Below are 18452 nucleotides of genomic sequence, written 5' to 3' on the forward strand. Positions count from 1 at the left end.
ACGCTCGGTAGACAAAGCGTATATACGTACTACTCGTACTGCAAGACCTCGCTCGTTTATCAAATTAATATTTATTTTAAAAATTTGCTTGTCTTGCAAAACACTCGCAGACCAAGTTACTCGCAATCCAAGGTTTTACTGTATATAGAGGACCGGCACAGTGCTGGATTACAGGGGAGCACCACCAGACACTCGCGCATAGACCCAGAGACTCGCACAGTCAGGATCAGATTGGCGAGACTCTCGGACATGACCGTGTATGGCCCTAGCTGAACATTTTGCCCAGGTGCTTTGTATTAATTCCAGTGGCACTACAGGCCACTGGAATAGGGAGGGGGGGGAGGTTCAGTTGCATCGCATCCGGTGTTTCCAGGGCAGGGTGTATGCTGCTTCCAAATATCGATGGGGCATCCTACTACGATGTGACAGCCCACTGTGTGAATGCGGGGAGCAGGAGACCCTAGTCCACATTGTTTCTGGCGGTGAAGTCCATCGGGGCGTGCTGGGCGGGCTGGTTGTTGCCCTACACGTGCTGGAGGAGGCTGTAATGTAGCTCTGTGGCTACGTGGGCTGACGTCCACTTACAATGTAACATCGACAAACATACTATTTCTTTTCTTGTGTATCTGGTGCTCTAACCGTGCGACAGTCACGCGTTAAAGCATTCGTTAAACATATAAAATGAACCGCTCCTGCTGGGCTGTGCGGGTGACTTGCAGTGACCACGGCAAGGCGGCGATGGAGCGCAAGGCCCAGAGCGAGCTGCTGCCCGCCAGCCAGGACGAGCTGGAGCCCCGCAGCATGAAGGATAGCTACCAGGAGGTGCTGCTGCCCCTGGGCAGCGAGATGCGCCTCCGCGAGAAGTACCTCAACTTCCACAAGGGAGTCCGGTACGCACGGTGCATCTACGAGGCCTCCCCTTGCCGATCAGCTGCTGGGCCAGGGCTCTTCCCCACGCCGTGGTGTGGGTCCCCGGGGGGGTGGGGGCGGGTAATTTTTTTTGACCTACTTCACCACGCCGGTCAGCGCAGGTCGGTGAGGTTCATTCCAGTTTCTGTCCCTCCGCAATCTGAGGGCTGGCAGTGAGATAGGCTCTCCTACACCGCGATTCACGAAAGTGTTGACACATTCGTCAATAACACTGTGGCCTAAAAATATTAAACCTATAACAGGTGACGTTACGGGCAATGGTCCTTCTCCGTGGCACGGAGCCCCATACCACAGGGAAGATGTGATGCCATGATGGCAAGATGTTAACTACCTCGCCTGGTACACGGCAGGTCGCAGGTTCGATTTTGGACCCTGACGATGCCTGTTGTATATTTGGAGGCTGTGTGTTCTCTCTCCATCATGGTGGTTGCGTGGATTGTTCTCCAGGTCCTCCGAGTTTGCCTATAATCGACACTCGTTTATATTATTTGGCTACTGCTGTAAATTCCCACGTAATGATATCAGCCACTGCGACGAACTATTACGTATGGCCAGGTCGCCTCTGAAAAAGAGCTTATAGCTCTGTTGGCTTCACCTGGGAAACTATAAACTTTTTCTTAACTCTTTTTATTTTACCAGGTAAGGCCACTGAGCTAGAAAATATCTTTTTCAGAAGCGACCTAGCTACACGAATTGGCTTATGTGGACATTTATTTGCAGCCAAACACTCTAGATGCATGTTTCTGAATGTGGAGGGAAAAACCGGAAGAACCGGAGATACAAATCCACGATAGGACAGGGAGAACACGCAAACTCCATATATACAGGTATCAGGGTCGGGATGGAACTCACAACCTCCTGCAAACCAGGCGGGCGAGTTAACATCTCGCCACCGCAGCTGAATTCTCTGACTTCAAATATTTGGTGAACATTAATGTAACCAACGTTGTTTTTTTTTGTTATTCTACTGCAATACAGGTTTGGAAGGATTCTTGAAGATTTGGACACATTTTCAGGTAATGACAATTTAGTTATAAACATGTAGTGCCCAACGCCGTTGGTGCCACCACGCCGTACCCACAGCTTCCCTCCTGCTGCCAGATTCCCTCCCCTCGCCCCCCTCCACTGCGTCACATCCCTGCCCTACCCTTGCGTGATCCCTAAGTACCCTTCTATCGCTGTTATTCATTTCTCAACCCTTGCACGCCCCTGCCATGTAAAACATTCTATTCTGTCACTGTTTTTTAAACTATGTTAAGCACCTTGAGTGTTGGCTATTGGATCGTGATACTAGCTAATAGATCATATTCTTGGCCATTCGATCATAATACTGTCTATTGGATCATAGTATTCGCTCATAGACATGGATCTTAGTTCGACACAAAACCATATAATACACAACACGTCGCGATAATCAGGGTCATTGTAGAGAATATAAATAACAGTAAATAAGCAGATGGTTCACATCCATATGTCTTCTTTCTTGTCTTCTGTCTTGTTCATGTTATGGGCTTATCCTGCTTATGTGTGTGTGTGTGCGCGCGTGCGGTCTACTCAGCGTCTCCACGTAGCGATGCTCTCAGCTGTGTTCCTCGGGCTGATGTTGGATGGGTTTGCCACTTTTTTTTGTATATATATATATATTTTACAAAATGTATTCGACATCCTCACATCATACATTGATGTCTGTCTGTATGTCTGTATGTTGATCTTATTTCGCAGCGTACGTTGCTAACCACGGAGTTCTAAATAAATTAGTTTTCAATCTAGACGGGTACAGGGGAACATTCTGCCGTTCCGGGCAGTAGTTCCAGGGACATCGGCGGTTTCAAGCCGCGGTCCCCCACTCCGGGCTCCTCATAGCAGCGTTGAGGGGGGAGGGGGGATGGGGGAGGTTATTGGTTATTGCCGTTCTGAGTTCAGGGGTATAAAACTGGTCTAAGGTTTATGGGTTTGACCCCTTTAATGTTTCCTAACCCATTGAACGTCACGTAACGTTTTTGGGTCGTTTGCTGGGTTACGTCCATTCGGTGATGTCCAGCAGGTGACGTTCGATGTGGTTACTCCGGGTGCTGTAACGGCCGTCGTGACCTCTGTTGCAGTGCTCATCAGCTACACGCACAACAAGAACCCCAAGTCCATTACGTCGCCTCTCTCCATCGTCACTGCCATGGTGGACAAGATACACCTGAGTACGTTGCGAACGTGATATTCAAAATATAAAAGAAAGTCATAACGACAGTGAATTTTATTGTCTCTAGGCCGTACAGCTTCGGGATGATTTACGGGGAGGGTTCTGCATTGGCGTGTAGATTTGTCCTTTTCAGTCGGTGGTTTTGAATGTGGGAGGAGAACACCGAGTACCCAGAGAAAACCCAGTCATGATGTAGTACAACACTCAGAAGCAAGGCTGTAATTATCATATTTATTGGGGGGGGGACACCCCCCCCCCAATATTCAAATATGCTCAAAATGCCCCCCCCCCGCAATATATTACTTTAAAATACATTTCTGTTCATATGATTGTGGTTATGGTTGTACTTTATAAATCCCTAATCTCAAACAAGAAAATGTAAAAAAGAAAAAACAGCAATGTAATACAATACACTATTAGACATTATTGTAAAAAAATCAATACAAGTCAATCCTATGTGTTAGTGAATTTTTTTATATTTTAGGCAGGAAATTCGTTTTCAAATTTATATTTTTTCTGGGGGGGGGGGACCCCCAGACCCCCTGGAAGATTTGGTCCCCCCCAATGTTGACTCCATGGCTACGGCCTTACTCAGAAGTGCCACTCGGGCAGGTTCATGAACCCAGGTCCTGTATTGTCATCTCTCTCATTCTATCTCTCTCAGTCTCTCCCCTGCTCAGTCTCCCTCTCAGTCTCTCTCCCTTTCAGTCTCTCTCCCTCTTCATTAATGTAGACTTTTGATACCTTGCAATATGTATCTATTTGGTGTTTGAAAACCTTCACACCTCCTGTTTTATTGCCAGAAGGGGTAAAGCCTATTCTTATTTTTTCATACACAGACACGAGTGTGGGGATTACTGTACGACACGTACAGCGTGCTGCAGTCAAGGTGTTCGTTGGCTGCAGGCAGGCGCCAGGGCTCTGCGTCGATGTCTCTGGGCGTTGTGCCTGTCGCCGTGCCGTTCTGTGCGTGTGTCGATTGATTTGGGGTTGACGTGGCGTTGCGTCCGTCTCGTGGGACAGACCCGATGACTCGAGTGATCCGACCGGACAGCGACATCAAGTTCTGTGGCCACGTGTCCTGGGCTGGCGCGTCTTCCATGGAGGTCAAGATGCAGATGATGCAGGTAATCTTCGTAACAAGCCGGGGTCGGATGCCCACAATAGCATCAGCAATGATTCAATGACATCTCATTTGATGTACACTGCAATAGATTGCATAGTAAAATAAAACCCTTACCAGTTGTGCTACGATGTGCACTCTGCATATACACAATTGCGATTCGCTGCATATTCAACCCGGTGGATTGAATACACTGCATTCTCCATGAGAGCTCATCGTGAGTCAGGCATGAAGGCAGAGTTTGCATTATTCACAGGGTTGAGCCATGGACTCGCCAGTGTGCGAGCGCACATTCTGTGTATACGTGTGTAGAGGAGTGAAATACGCGGTGTGCACAGTTAACCGAGGGCAACTGAGGGAAAACAGGTGCGCGTGTGCAACGTGAGGTTTGCACGGACAAACCGCCAGTTGTTAAGGGGCGAAGCAGGTGCAAACGGGGTCGACAGGTTGTGCACGTTGAGACCAGAGGTGTTGCCAGGGAGACGGGAGATGAGGGTTGATTGATGGGCCAACAGGCGCCGGCCTGGCGAGAGCTTAAAGAGACGCACGAGAGGTCTTGGATAATTAGCAGAGGGATATAAGCGGGTGTGTGCGTGAGCGGAGGGGGAGTTGTTGTTGCCGGGGTCGAAGAGTGAAGACATCTCGCCGCTGCCGCTCCAGCCGTCAACGGGACCTCAACCGTCACGCCGTCGCTGGGCGGGTGTTGGCTGATATCTCCGCCCGGGACAGATGGGTGAGCGGGTCTGAGGGAGCGTAGGTGAGGGCAGCGGTGGAGATGTAGGGTTGCTGTGTGTGAAGATGCTGTATGCGAAGACGCTTTGTGCGGAGTCGCTGAGAGCAGAGCTACCGAGTCCAGAATAAGTGAGGTGGAAGGTAGATAAGAGTGGGGAGAAGTTAAACATATGTGACCGTATAGATAGTTATCGGAGTGCCTACAACTGGTGCAAGAATAGGTGAATGAAGTGTAAGCAGGTGCATTGTTATAACGAGTCGGTGTGAGTAATTTACAATCTGGAAATGCTCGTAAATAGCAAATTTCGCTGATAGTGATATTGGCCAACGAAAATCAATTTGTTTTATGAATTACTGTCTGAGAAGCTCTCTCATCTCTTTATCTCATTACTTTCTCACATCACATTCTCTCTCATCACTTTATCTCGTCTTTCTCTCTCTCTGTGCAGTAGTCGTGTAGAGTTCCAGATGCGATTTGCGGATAGCAGAGGTGGGACAAAGTCATTGTTATGCAAGTCCAAGTCGAGTCGCAAGTCATCAAATTCATGACTCGAGTCTGACTCGAGTCCAAGTCACATGACTCGAGTCCACATCTCATAGGTGGGACAAAGTCATTGTTATGCAAGTCCAAGTCGAGTCGCAAGTCATCAAATTCATGACTCGAGTCTGACTCGAGTCCAAGTCACATGACTCGAGTCCACACCTCTGGCGGATAGCCAACATAACGGATAGGAAGTTGGTGAATAAAGAGGGAATGCTGTGTATATTAACGTTCTTATTAAGATCTTAATGCGGGTTAGAGTTTTGGTATATATTAGGTTCAGAGTTAGGGGTTAGCGTCAGGATATATATTAGGGCACGTGATTTGCATGTTTGTTTGCATGTTTTACCGCAACTATGTGTGGATAATCCAGACTTAATGCTTTCTAAATGGTGTCGATTTGGTGTTTGATCAATATAACACATATCAATATAACACATTATTACCGGTGTTATTATCTTAGCATGTGGGTATACTTTGGCGATCCTGTGCACCGCTGCACGTGTGTCCATCCGTGCAGCGCCGAGTTGCCGTGCTTGCGCTCTCGTCGTCTCCCCCAGGTCCACGACGAGGGTTGGAGTCCCGTCCTCGACGCTACGTTCGTATTGGTCGCACGAAACCCTGAGACCAAAAAGTGAGTATCTTTTCCCCCCCCCCGCTCTTTTACCGTCAAAGTCCACTGCCGGGCAGCGGTGGTGGTTACGCACGTGGTAGTCTGCGGTCCAGAGCTGTGGAGGCCGCAGTCAGGGTTGGTGGATCAATGCACACATGATAAAATATTTCCAGAATGCAGTACAGCAATTAGTATACTGATTTCTTCTGCCTGTTTCTGTATGAGATATTGTCGAATGAATGCATAAGCACAAATCCTCGGTAAATGCCGACACGCGTTTGTGTGTGTTTGTGTGTGTGATTTTGTGGGCGTTTGTGTGACGCGTCGCTTCTCCGCCTTGTGACGTTCCAGACGAGCGTTCGTGCACCCACTCAAGCCCGAGGGGCCCGAGGAGATGGCGCAGTTCCAGCAGGGGGAGAGTGAGTGTCACGGGGGGAGAGTGAGTGTCACGGGGTGGGGGGGGGCGGTCCCCCAGTAGTGAGTGAACCAACCGCACTCTCCAGTGCGGTGTTGACAGTGGCCGTGTCCCCAGTAGTGAGCGAGCTGCGCTACGAACCCAGAGACCCGAATTCTATTCCCGCTCAAGGCCAACACTGGTGACGATTATCTGAACCGGTCCTGGCCTCCCCTAGCTCGACTCAGCCTCAAATGAGTAACTGGTGCGGTGTGTCAACATCGCCACTGGGGAGAGGCGGCTGGGCGTGGGGCTGGCCACCCAGCCCCTCGTGTGCCGTGCCGGGCTTCATAGGTGCTCGCTAACAGCACTTGCCCCAACAGTCTGCTAAGGCAATACAGAGGATCTTTGGCTTTAGGTCCCGCACCTCCGATTAGTGCGGTTGGCTACGTATGGTGCGAAACAAGTTCAGCCTAAATACACACAGGTTGGGTGAATCATGCGGTGGTGGTAGTCGGTGACGAAGTAATTTCTTTGTTACTACAACCCTCCGCCGCTGTGACGCTTGTGTGGTTGTTGGCCGCTCCGTGACTCTCTTCAGTAAACAAGCTGCGTCGCGTGAACACCAGCAACGCGTCGCTGCTGAAGATGGCGCCGACGACCGAGGAGCGAGAGATCATCCATAAGATATTCCTGGGCACGCTCGACACCCGGTACGCGCACACATCCCGCACCTCCGATTAGCGTGGTTGGCTACGTACGGTGCAAAAGAAGTTAAACGTACACATATACTGGACATACGTACGTACACACAAACACAAAGATCCCCCCGCCGCCACCCGACGTGCCTCCCATGTAGCCTTGAACACGCTGTCGGGGAAAGTGCTGTTCGCAAAGAACTATGAGACTTAACTATTTCTACTTTACCCGGTAAGGCCCAATGAGCTGTATAGCTATTTTTCAGAAATGACCTGGCTCTCACAAATGATAGTTCAACGAAGTGATTCATCACATGGAAATTTATTGCAGCCAAATACTATAAACACTAAATGCGGAGGGAAAAACCGGCAGACCTGGAGAAAAATCCACACGGCCACGGGGAGAACATGAAAGGTCAAAATATACAGGTGTCAGGATCGGAAAAGAACCCACGACCTCCTGCATACCAGGCGAGGTAGTTAACATCTCGCCACCGTGGACCCCACGGTGGCGAGATGTTAACTATGAAGGCCGGCACAGCGCACGAGGGGGTGGGTGGCCAGCACCATGTCCGGCCGCCTTTGTCTCCCCAGTGCCGATGTTTAAACACCGTACCAGATTCTCATTTGAGGCTGAGTCGACCTAGGGTAAGCCCAGGAATCATCACTGGTGTTGGCCGTGAGCGAGAATCGAACTTGGCTGGCCAGGTGCATAGCGTAGTGTGCTCACCGTTGCACTACGACCCCCGTATACATACACACGCGTACACACCCTCAACAGAGTATCAAATATCACTAAGTGTCTGAAATTCCCAAGTGCAAACAAACATTTGGCAGCAACAGCTGGGGGCATCCCTTCAGAGCACATCTCGGGGGTCGCTGCGATTCTGCAGTGGGGTAGCTGCACGATGGTGGAGGGCAGTAGGTGACTCAGCCTCAAATGAATACCTGGTGCAATGTGTCAACATCACCCACCAGGGAAACAAAGGCGGTCGGGCGCCGTGTTGGCCACCCACCCCCTCGTGTGCTGTACCGGCCTTCATAGTTGCTCGTTAACAGCACTTGCCCCAACAGTCTGGTGAGGCTATATGGGGGATCATTGTCTATTCAGGTGATATTTGGTGGTGGCAGCGAGGGGTGGTGGTGGTAGCAGCGAGGGGTGGTGGTGGTGGTGGTAACAGCGAGGGATGGTCATGGTGGTGGTAGCAGTGAGGGTTGGTGGTGGTGGTGGTGGCGGCAGTGAGCGGTGGTGGTGGTGGCATCACTGGCTTTGCCCTCAGGGCCATCGCAATCTTGGGATTATTTACATTTATCCCAAGATGCAGCGGTGACCGACGGGTAAATATTTTGGCGGAGCACAAACCCACGGGTGGCGGGAATGGGGGAGAGTGATGAGGGAGGGGATTGGGAGCGGGTTTATGCGGTTTATAATCTACGTAACGACCAGGTAAGTTTCGCTACGGGTGTCTTTTTTACTTCACATGTAGCTCCCGGACCCGCGAGCCCCAACGACGAGCCACCACCGTCTGTGTGGACAAGGCCCTTGAGTGAAATTCCAACCGCAATGACGTGCCAAAAATGCTGTCTCTTCCCCCAGTACGGTGAGCTTTCAAGGGCGCTGCCTGCCTGACAATAGCATGTGGATGGAGAACGCCAAGCTCAAGGGATTGCAGATCTGTCATCCACAGGTGAGCGAGCGAATGAGTGCGCGCTTTGCCGACAGCTTCAGCAACAACGAAAGCCCCCTTGCATGTGCGAGCGGCTGATGGCTCCCCCCCCCCCCGCCCCCCCATGCCATCTCGCCAACAGGAACGGAACATCCACAACAAGATCTTCGGCGGATTCCTCATGAGGAAGGCGTTCGAGTTGGCGTGGGCCAATGCTTATGTGTTCTGGCAAGTGTCAGATACTCAACTCCTAACGTCATGACATTTTCATTGAAACGGTTACCTCATTGGGACTCGTCGACGAGCTTGAGAGCGCGTTACTGTGCCGTGTCGCGCGACCAATAAGACGACTTATTTGTTCGGAACCCGTGGTTGTGACGGTACACACGCAAGGCGATGTGGACGAGACAAACGATGCACATGGCACGGAACAAACGAGATACGGGACAGATGGAACTGACGTGAGACGGGAATGAGACTGACACGTCTATATGTATGTGTATGTATATATATGTGTGTATGTTGAACCTCTTTCGCACTTAACGTAGACAACCGTGATAATAGGAGGTGTGGGGGAAGGACAACAAACTAAACACAAAAAGCAGTTCTAAAGAAATGCGTTTTCAATCTGGATTTAAAAGTGCACAGCTCCAATGGCTTCCTAATATCGGAGGGAAGAGCGTTCCAGACGGCCGCAGAAGCGCATCTAAAACCACGCGATGCGGTGACCGTCTTTGGCCAGCCAAAAGCCGCGGTGAGGATGACCGGGGTTCAAGTGATGGTTTATGCTCCTTAACGAGATCAGCGAGGAATTGTGATTCATTTGTGGCAAGCACTCTGTGTGTAAAGAGTGCGACCTTGTAATGCATTCGTTTGGCAACCGGAAGCCAATGCAGCTCAGCGAGCACTGGACGGACACGGTCGGATCTTGCAGCACCGTCACGACACGTGCCAGAGAATTTTGTACGTGCTGCAGCTTGCTAATGTTTTTGCCAGACGTCCCGTAGAAGCAGACGTTTTATCCACTTATCTCCTTTGTTATTTATATTCACCACCACAACACTGACAGATATTTTGAGTTACGTGTTTGATCAATTTGCGTCAAACTGGGACCCCAAGTCGTCAGGAGGGGCTCCTTGCTCATCAACATCTGGCAGTTTGGCATTGATTTGAGCAAAGCTTTAATCTGCTGATGAGACACTGTACGTCGAAACCGCTCCAGAAGTGTTTGATTGTATTGAACCAATGTTGCTGAAATGATGCAATCCAAGAAGGCCGTGCGGCCAGTGTGTTGTGTAAAAGATACTTTTATTTTTGTCTGGAGAGACGGTATAAATGAAGGAGACAATTGTTATACGTTGGCCTTCGCAACCCATATTAAGATGTATTATTTTATCTTGGGTTAGATCGTGGAGGTATCGTGTCAATTGCTTAACTATAATAGTAAATGAGAGTTGAGCTGGCATGAACACCTGATGATGCTGGATGTCATCTCCAGCGAAACATCATACAGAAAATTTGTCCAATACTTCGCTCAGGCTTTTAAGTGTTTCTCCTCCTCCTCTGGTCTGGTGAGAAACCAAACCATCCGGCACATTTGCCCAACTTGATTTGATTGGCTGTGTCATTGGGTGGTGGAAGGCTATAATAATAAATAAAAGAAAACATGACTTCATACCCACATGGCAACCCAGAAGAAAGCGATGATGACGCGTGGAGGAAACGCATTGCCCGCTTGTTTGATGATGACGTGGTGGCTAGGAGGTGGTCGTGGGTTCGAGCCCCACCCTGGCGCCTGCTGTATATTTCGAGTTTGCATGTTCTCTCTCCCAGTAGTCGCGTGGATTTTTCTCCTCGTCCTCAGGATTTCCACTCCACATTTATATCGACGTGCGTTTCGAATATTTGGCTGCTATACATTTCCACACGATGAAAAGCCACTTAGATGTATTAGCCCAAGTCGCTTCTGAAAAAGAGCTGTACAGCTCAGTGGGCCTTTAGCTGGTAAAATAAAACAAATGTTTACTCGTTTAATCGTGGCACGGCAGGGGTGTGACCCCGACAGATTCGATGCCAACGTTGCTCCCTCTGTCGTTGCGCTGTCGCCCCGCAGCGGAGAGCGTGTCTACGTGGTGGCCGTGGATGACATCCTCTTCCAGAAGCCCGTTGAAATCGGTGCCCTACTCTATCTCAACTCTCAGGTACCCGCCGTTCTACTCTCCATCCTTGCGCATAACGAACGGATACACGATAATCTTGATTTGAAGCTTTCGTGACTGCAGGAATCCATACTCTTCGTCGCACTCATTACACACAAGGAGCTTGCCACAACTGAACCAGTTACGAAGCCACTGGAGCTGTGCACTTTTAAATCTAGATTGAAAACTCATTTCTTTAGAGCTGATTTTGGTTATTACTTTCTTCTTCTTCCCCCGCACCTCCGATTCGCATGGTTGGCTATGTACGGTGCGAATGAAATTCAACATACACACATACATTACCTACTATATCCTTGTGCATCATCTCTTCTCCACTGTCCATTCTCTTCTTCTTCCCTCCCCGCGCCCCTCCACTCCGTCCCGTCCTTCCCTAACCCTTGCTCACCGCCGCCACCGCGCATTACCCCTCTGTCGCGGTCACTCATTCCTCAAACGTTGCATGCCCCTGCCGTCTAAACAGTTCTGTTTTGTCACGTGCCTTTAAACAATGTAAAGTGCCTTGGGCGAGGGCGCTCTATAAATACACAAGAAGATAAGGTGATGGTGGCGGCAATGCGTTCAGGAACTGAATGCCAATGTCGAGGTCTGCTGCACACGACGAGAGCGTCCATACTCTTGGTTTTTTTCGGTAAAGTCACGTAGGTAAAAAATAAATAAAAATAAATTAAATCACGACGTTTAATTTATTTTTACTGTATCAATGATACAGTAATTTTGCTGTGACGGTGCCACCTGAAGACGGAAGCTTGTGTTGCCTCCGAAATGTCGTGATTTAATTAATTTTTTATTTAATTTTTTACCTACGTGACTTTACCGAAAAAACCAAAGAGTATGGACCCTTGCAGTCACGAAAACTTCTAATCTAGAATTAACGACGAGAGGGCTTCAGCAGAGTCGGTGTCGTTTTGCTGTTCCTCCTCCGTTGAAGGAGCGCAGACCACAGTGGGGTTGCTATGTGGTCCGTAGTTTGGGTTGCATGGCCACACTTGCACTGCTGTGGCTTGTCTTGTATGTATCTTCACGGGTCTCTATGTATATATGAGTTATGTATCTCTGTGTGTCTCTGTGGGTTTACTATAGGGGTAGGGAGCGTTAGTGTAGCGGTTGGCGCACTGCACTACGAACCCAGCGACCTGAGTTCGATTCCCACTCAGGCCAACACCAGTGCCGATTATCTTCATCGGTCCTGGGCCTCCCCTAGGTCGACTCAACCTCAAATGAGTACCTGGTGCAGTGTGTACAATTGCCACTGGGGAGACAAAGGCGGCCGGGCGTGGTGCTGGCCACCCACCTCCTCGTGTGCCATGCCGCCCTTCATAGGTGCTACTCGCTAACAGCACTTACCCCAACAGTCCATTAAGGCTATATGGGGGATCTTTGTCTCTGTAGGTGTGCTACACAGAGGGCAATAGCATCCAGGTGCGAGTGCAGAGCGAGGTGCACGTGCCGCAGCTCAAGGAGCACTACACCACCAACGTCTTCCACTTCACCTTCATGGCCGACTCCGCCGTTCCGAAGGTGGCTCCAAAGTCGTACGGAGGTGAGGGGTCGCCGGGAAAGCGTCCGGCTCGTGGCCAAGTGCCGCCACGTAGACAAGGGTACCTGGCAATAGCAAACACTGAAAGAGCCAAGCTCGTGTGTGTTTTTTGCTTGTTTGCTTTTATTATTCTTATTTGCAGCTTTCTATTTCACTTAGATTGTTTCTAAACTTGTGAGTGTAATTTTATTTTTACGTTCAGTGCTTCGGGATACTTCAATATGAAAGGCGCTTTATAAAATAGAGATTATTATTTACGTGTAGCGTTGTCATCGTTCGTGCAAATTGCTTCTCACAATCACTGAGGAGCCGCAGACGAGCTGGAAGGCAGCGGGCCAGGCAATGAGTCGGTGCTACGAACAATTGCCAAAGCTCTGCATTCCTCTCTACAGTAAGATGCTTTCCACCGATTATTGAGTGTTTATGTATGTGGGTAGAAATCCGGAGCACCTAGAGAAAACCCCACTTGTGAAAGGAGGGTAACCCTGTGCCCTACAAAAGGGACAGATGATCATCTGCATTTTGCTGTACCGCCTTCTCCTGGCGAGCCAGGGTATGGCTCCTCGATGCCCACAGGAGGAAAGTTTGACAACCATCTGTGTGTAATCCACCAGCCATCGCTGCCTCCACGACGCTGGAATGCAGGCCATGTGCGTAGCCACCACTGCTGTTTCAGCACAAGCAATCCTTTCAACAACCACAATTTTATTTGGAGAAGCAGCTTGTGCCGGTTTGTGTGGCTGCCTTGTAAAAATATGTGCATGCACGTCATTAAATAAGTAGCTGTTCGATAATTTCCACATACACCCTCACATAAATCCCACATTTGCAGGATTTTGAGTACGGTGTGAAAGAAGTTCAACATACATACAAAGCCATCTAAGACAGTCATGGTGATAGAAGTTGTCGAGTTATTGTGTCAGTTAACATCCACAACAACATTAAACCAAATGACTGTCGCTGAGGCTGAAGGAGACACACTTTTATGTTGCGGTAAATATTGAGGTTGAGAGTGAGTGACGAAGTCAAACCATCAGATGAATGTGTGCTAAAGTACCCAACGTGTCACATCACCAACTGCCAAAGCGTAGGCCATTTCCATTTCTTTGTAATTCAGGCTAATATAATTAGCATATTAAATGCAACTTGTCCCTGATGGTTTCATTTACATCTCTCTGTCTAAATTAGCTCAAGCCTCCCATAGACCACGTGACTTGTGTTTGGCCACCCCCACTCTGAACAACTCCCCTCTCTCCGCCCACTGTGAGAACAAACACCGCTCCTCTTCGTGGAGCAGCAGCGTCGAGGCCCTCATGTAGCCTCTTCCTCCTACCTCTCCTCATCTCTCCTGACCCTGTCCCCCCGTTTCTCCATTCCTTTCCCATCCTATTCCTCTTATCCCCCATTTATTCCCTTCTCTTTTTTCCCTTTCCTGGTCTTTTCCCCATCCTTGACTCTACTCCCCTTCCTGCTGTGTGTGCCAAGGGACTACAATGTTGCCGGTTCATTCACAGGGCACTACTGTCGCGGTGTTTCGATGTTGGTGGTGTAACGCCCACTCTTCCCTATTTTTTACATTTCAGAATCCATGCTGTACCTGGACGGCAAGCGGCACTTTCAGTCACCTGTGTGATCGGCTCACCGATACCCTGCGACTCGATGCTGAACTCTCACGGCAGATGGCGCCAATGGCAGTTTCGGAGTTCACGGAGAAGGCGCCGTGCTTTCTCAGCGTAAAAAGAAAAGCTAAAACAAAATGCTATTCATTTCATTTATATCACAATGCATTACATTCTAGGGTTACATTCTTGTATCCTGTACATTTCCAAACTTTATTTCAGCAAGAGTTGTGTTTGCTTTACGCATCGAAGAGAAGCTTTTATCCACAGCGAATGTCAGGCTCAGTCTGTTGTCAGGCATGAAAATCAATTACTTAATAATATTAAATATCATAGTTGTAGCGTGCAAACATTTCCCTGTCCACTTTGGCCGCCTGCTCTACGATTACAGCCCAGTTCCACCGTGGTCCACATCCCCATCTTAACAAACGAGGCTCAGGGTTATCGATAATCGCATGGTGGGGGGAAGTTAAAATCCAATAAAAATATCGGTTTACTAACCAGCGACAACCCACACTGACCAGCGCGGTGAAGTATGGTCAAACAAGCCTCATGACCAACAGGGCGTGGGTGAGGCCTTCATCCAGCAGTGGACTGACTAGCGGCTGTACGTTCTATACGTTTAACTTTGTACGTAACGGGCGGTCGCGTGACCACACTGGAACGGGCCGTGCCGTTTGGACGGCCGCTCGCTCCAATCACTGTGATCCTCGATTTCGTTGAACTGGGATCTGATCGTTGATTCCACGACTCTCGAACCGATGATCAATTCCGTAATCAATTGCTGCAAAATTTGATCATCAACTTAACAACCCGTATTCCTATGGTGGGCAGCTCCACGTTATTATAGCATCAGTGGTTTTATCTGTGGGGCAATCACTGTTTACTTTCTGCAAGACGGTACTAATTAATTGACCTTAGAGTGATAGGACTACCAAGGTAACTCCCGACTTGGATGTGTGAGACATGCACTCACCTATGACACACTATAATTACTAAATGGCCATTCTCATGCACATGAAGGCTACTATTAGATTCTGAACATTTGCACTTTACCCGGGTCAATTAACTGGATCTTGGGGAGAGGAATAGATGCTTCACATTTACACATTTCAACCCACGGTCTCAACACATGGTGCTGATTGCTTCTCTGCGTTTGCCTTTATAAAGTCTGAAGCTATGCAATATGGTCTGATCGTCAACATTTCGTGAGAGGAGATGGCTTAGTGCCATGAAAGCTCGCCAATAATGTTTGGTGGTGATGCCGCTGGTGGAGGTGCTCAATCGCAGACAACAACAACTCAACACGATTGCCACTCGCACTGTGAGTGGCATTAAAAGGAAACCATGTATAAATATAATCGGTGGCTTTTCGGGCAATGGGCCTTCATCATCATACATAAATGTAAATGTGTGCTTTGAAGAAGGACCATTGTCTGAAACGTTGCCTGTTATATATAGTTTTTTAATGTTAAGGCCACGCTGTGTGACTGACGGAAGCATTGGGTTTTAATGAAAGCTAATCGGGTTGCTTTGTCCAAGCCTGTACAGCAGGTGTCGTGACAACGGAGAGTTAAGTAGTTGAACGTTATTGTACACAATGTTATCGGTCTCAATTAGGGCGTGGTATTTTAGTTGTTTTCTAGAAAGTTTAATGAATGCAAAATGCAAGCCGAGAAAATGTTTATTCACATTACAGATATGGTGGCACGTGTGTTCCTTTCCTCCTATACACAAGTGTTGAACAAAAGTATTTAACGTATATGTTCAAACTTGCTTGACATATTTATGAAATAGCACGATGCGAGTTTTACTGCTTGAGAACAAACTTGCTTGGGGGATCTTGCATCCACATTTATTCACGCGCTGCCTATGACCAAACACCCCCCCCTCCCCATTGCGCGCTTGATACCCATCGCTCCTCGGAAGCTAAGGAATAAACAGGTTTTTAGCCCTTGTGAAGCGCTTGGATGGGCGACCACCACGTGCACACTGACACATCTGTAAAGCGCCAATGCGGACACTCGGGGGCAGTGCAGTAGCCGACATTCACCAACTCGCACTGACCAGCGTCGTTGTGAAGTTAAATATAATTCACATCTTGCACATAAGTGGGGAGGCCCTCATCCAGCAGTTGTGCAAAATCGCCATGCGTGCTCTGTCCGCCTCCAGTATATTATCCAGGTGTCTGTTGAAACGCGTCTCGTGTGCTGAATGAGTTGTGCGCAGTCTCGTCAAACACTAAGACCAGGGCTCAGGTGGGTGTTCTCACTTTCATGACGTGTGAGAACGATTGATTTAGGTTTCTGGGTGGCCTGGGTATTGTTTTTGAGTTTAACGTTCCATTAAACTTCACAAAATGTTTGCGTGTGATGTGTATTCTTAAGTTATAATTTGAGCGTTTGAAATGTGTTTGGTAATCTTTGAATATGCCAATTGTTGTAAACCCATGGTTTCTGAATACAAATTCATATTGAAATTGAATACAAATTCAGAAACGAGTACAACTCACAGGCCAGTAGTCGCAACAGAGCACTCAAGATCAAGATGTTACCGTGGCCAGAGCTGGAGATGCCATCACCCCACTCCGCCAGCACTTTATAACCTCCGCCAGGTCCTGCAGCTTATGCACAAGAGGCGTGCAGCGACCTCCAAAACCTGCGCCGTGTGCTAACCAATGGCTCATGTTCATACCACCCAAGTTTCCGTGTTCATCTCACCTCTATCAAATCATGGATATGCTACAGTGTTCACAGTCGCCAGATGACCTCTCAAACTGGAATAACATAGACAGTGGGTGACAATGGCCATTCAGTGGCGTGGGATTGAGACCAGCGTGGCAAGAGAGGAGTGAGGCGGGGGTAGGAGGGACTGCGTGTGTGGTGTAGATATGTTGGACTTCTTTCGCACCGTACGTAGCCAACCGTCCTAATCGGTGTTGACCCGATGGAGGATGAGATCGGCTGGGTACGGGTGGCAGAGAATCGGTGGGACCTGGAGGTCAGCATACTCTTTGGTTTTTTCGATAAAGTCACGTAGGTAAAAATGTTTAATACATTTATTTTAACAAAAAATTTAATACATTTATTTTTTAAAATGAATGTTTTAAAATATTATTTTTACAATACATTTATTTAATTTTTTTACCTACGTGACTTTACCGAAAAAAACAAAGAGTATGAATCCTTGCAGTCACGAAAACTTAAAATCTAGAATGGAGGTCAGCAGTTTGTGGTTGACCACGCACTTGTGGAATGGGTACTGTCGCTGTTAAAATACTGTTCAGGTGCACTCAGTGTGCAGTATTGGGGTTTGCAATAATAATTGTAACGCGTCGCGGCTGCAGGGTATTACCTCCTCGCTCTCTTGGAGAGTGCGAACGACTCGGAGGCGCCGGGAGGAACGACAAGACCAGCGATGAAGGCAGCAGCCACGCAATGAGTCGGCGCCATCAATAAGTCAAGCTCCGCGGTCCATTTTAAATAGCCAGTCTGTAAATGACGACAAAACCCCCACTGGAGCAGACACATCGCCAGCTGTGCGTTGCACGCACGTACGACTGGAACGTGTGGAAGCGTTGCCGCAGTGGTTTTGCAAACTGCCGCGAACCTGACGGCCTGAGTTCGATTTCCGGCCACGGCTATTATTGGTGACGAGCGATCCCTGAACTGGTCTTGAGCCCATCACTCTTCGTCACACACAGATCTTGGTCAAACAAACCGCTGTGATGTACACGACGCGCGTGGATAGGCCTTCAGCAGTGGTTTGGCAAAGGGCCGCAATATTTGTTTATATATGTGAAGTCTATGTTGTTTCCTCTTCTTGGTTCTTTCGGTAAAGTCACGTAGAAGGGAAATAATAAAATAATAAAAATACAACAAAATAATTCTCACGACGTTTCGGCCACAACGCAAGCAGCCGTCCTCAGGTGAAGAGGACGGCTGCTTGAAGAGGACGGCTGCTTGCGTTGTGGCCGAAACGTCGTGACAATTATTTTATTATGTTTTATTTTTATTATTTTATTATTTCCCTTCTACGTGACTTTACCGAAAGAACCAAGAAGATGAATCCCTGCAGTCACGAAAGCTTTAAATCGAAATCTATGTTGTTTGTGAATAAGCGGCTTCACTCGTGGTAAACAACAATGGAAAATAAGAGGGCAATGATGGTAAAGGAATGGAGAAA

At 48.5% G+C, this 18452-nt stretch overlaps 1 protein-coding gene across 1 annotated transcript in view; it reads left to right on the forward strand.

The window, feature by feature from the left end:
* The window catches only part of ACOT9 (acyl-CoA thioesterase 9), a 36052-nt gene extending 19421 nt beyond the window's left edge, over positions 1 to 16631 (forward strand). The window contains exons 5-16 of the mRNA XM_078876226.1: positions 720 to 890; positions 1909 to 1946; positions 3033 to 3122; positions 4148 to 4251; positions 6081 to 6154; positions 6485 to 6552; positions 7129 to 7240; positions 8823 to 8913; positions 9035 to 9120; positions 11006 to 11093; positions 12501 to 12651; positions 14232 to 16631. Coding sequence (XP_078732352.1) covers positions 720 to 890; positions 1909 to 1946; positions 3033 to 3122; positions 4148 to 4251; positions 6081 to 6154; positions 6485 to 6552; positions 7129 to 7240; positions 8823 to 8913; positions 9035 to 9120; positions 11006 to 11093; positions 12501 to 12651; positions 14232 to 14281 — 1123 coding nt within the window. The 3' untranslated portion in view covers positions 14282 to 16631. The remainder of the gene's footprint in view (positions 1 to 719; positions 891 to 1908; positions 1947 to 3032; positions 3123 to 4147; positions 4252 to 6080; positions 6155 to 6484; positions 6553 to 7128; positions 7241 to 8822; positions 8914 to 9034; positions 9121 to 11005; positions 11094 to 12500; positions 12652 to 14231) is intronic.
* Positions 16632 to 18452: the final 1821 nt, after the last annotated feature.

The sequence above is a fragment of the Lampetra fluviatilis genome, chromosome 43 (assembly GCF_964198595.1).
Source record: "Lampetra fluviatilis chromosome 43, kcLamFluv1.1, whole genome shotgun sequence".
In the NCBI taxonomy this organism is placed as follows: Eukaryota; Metazoa; Chordata; class Hyperoartia; order Petromyzontiformes; family Petromyzontidae; genus Lampetra; species Lampetra fluviatilis.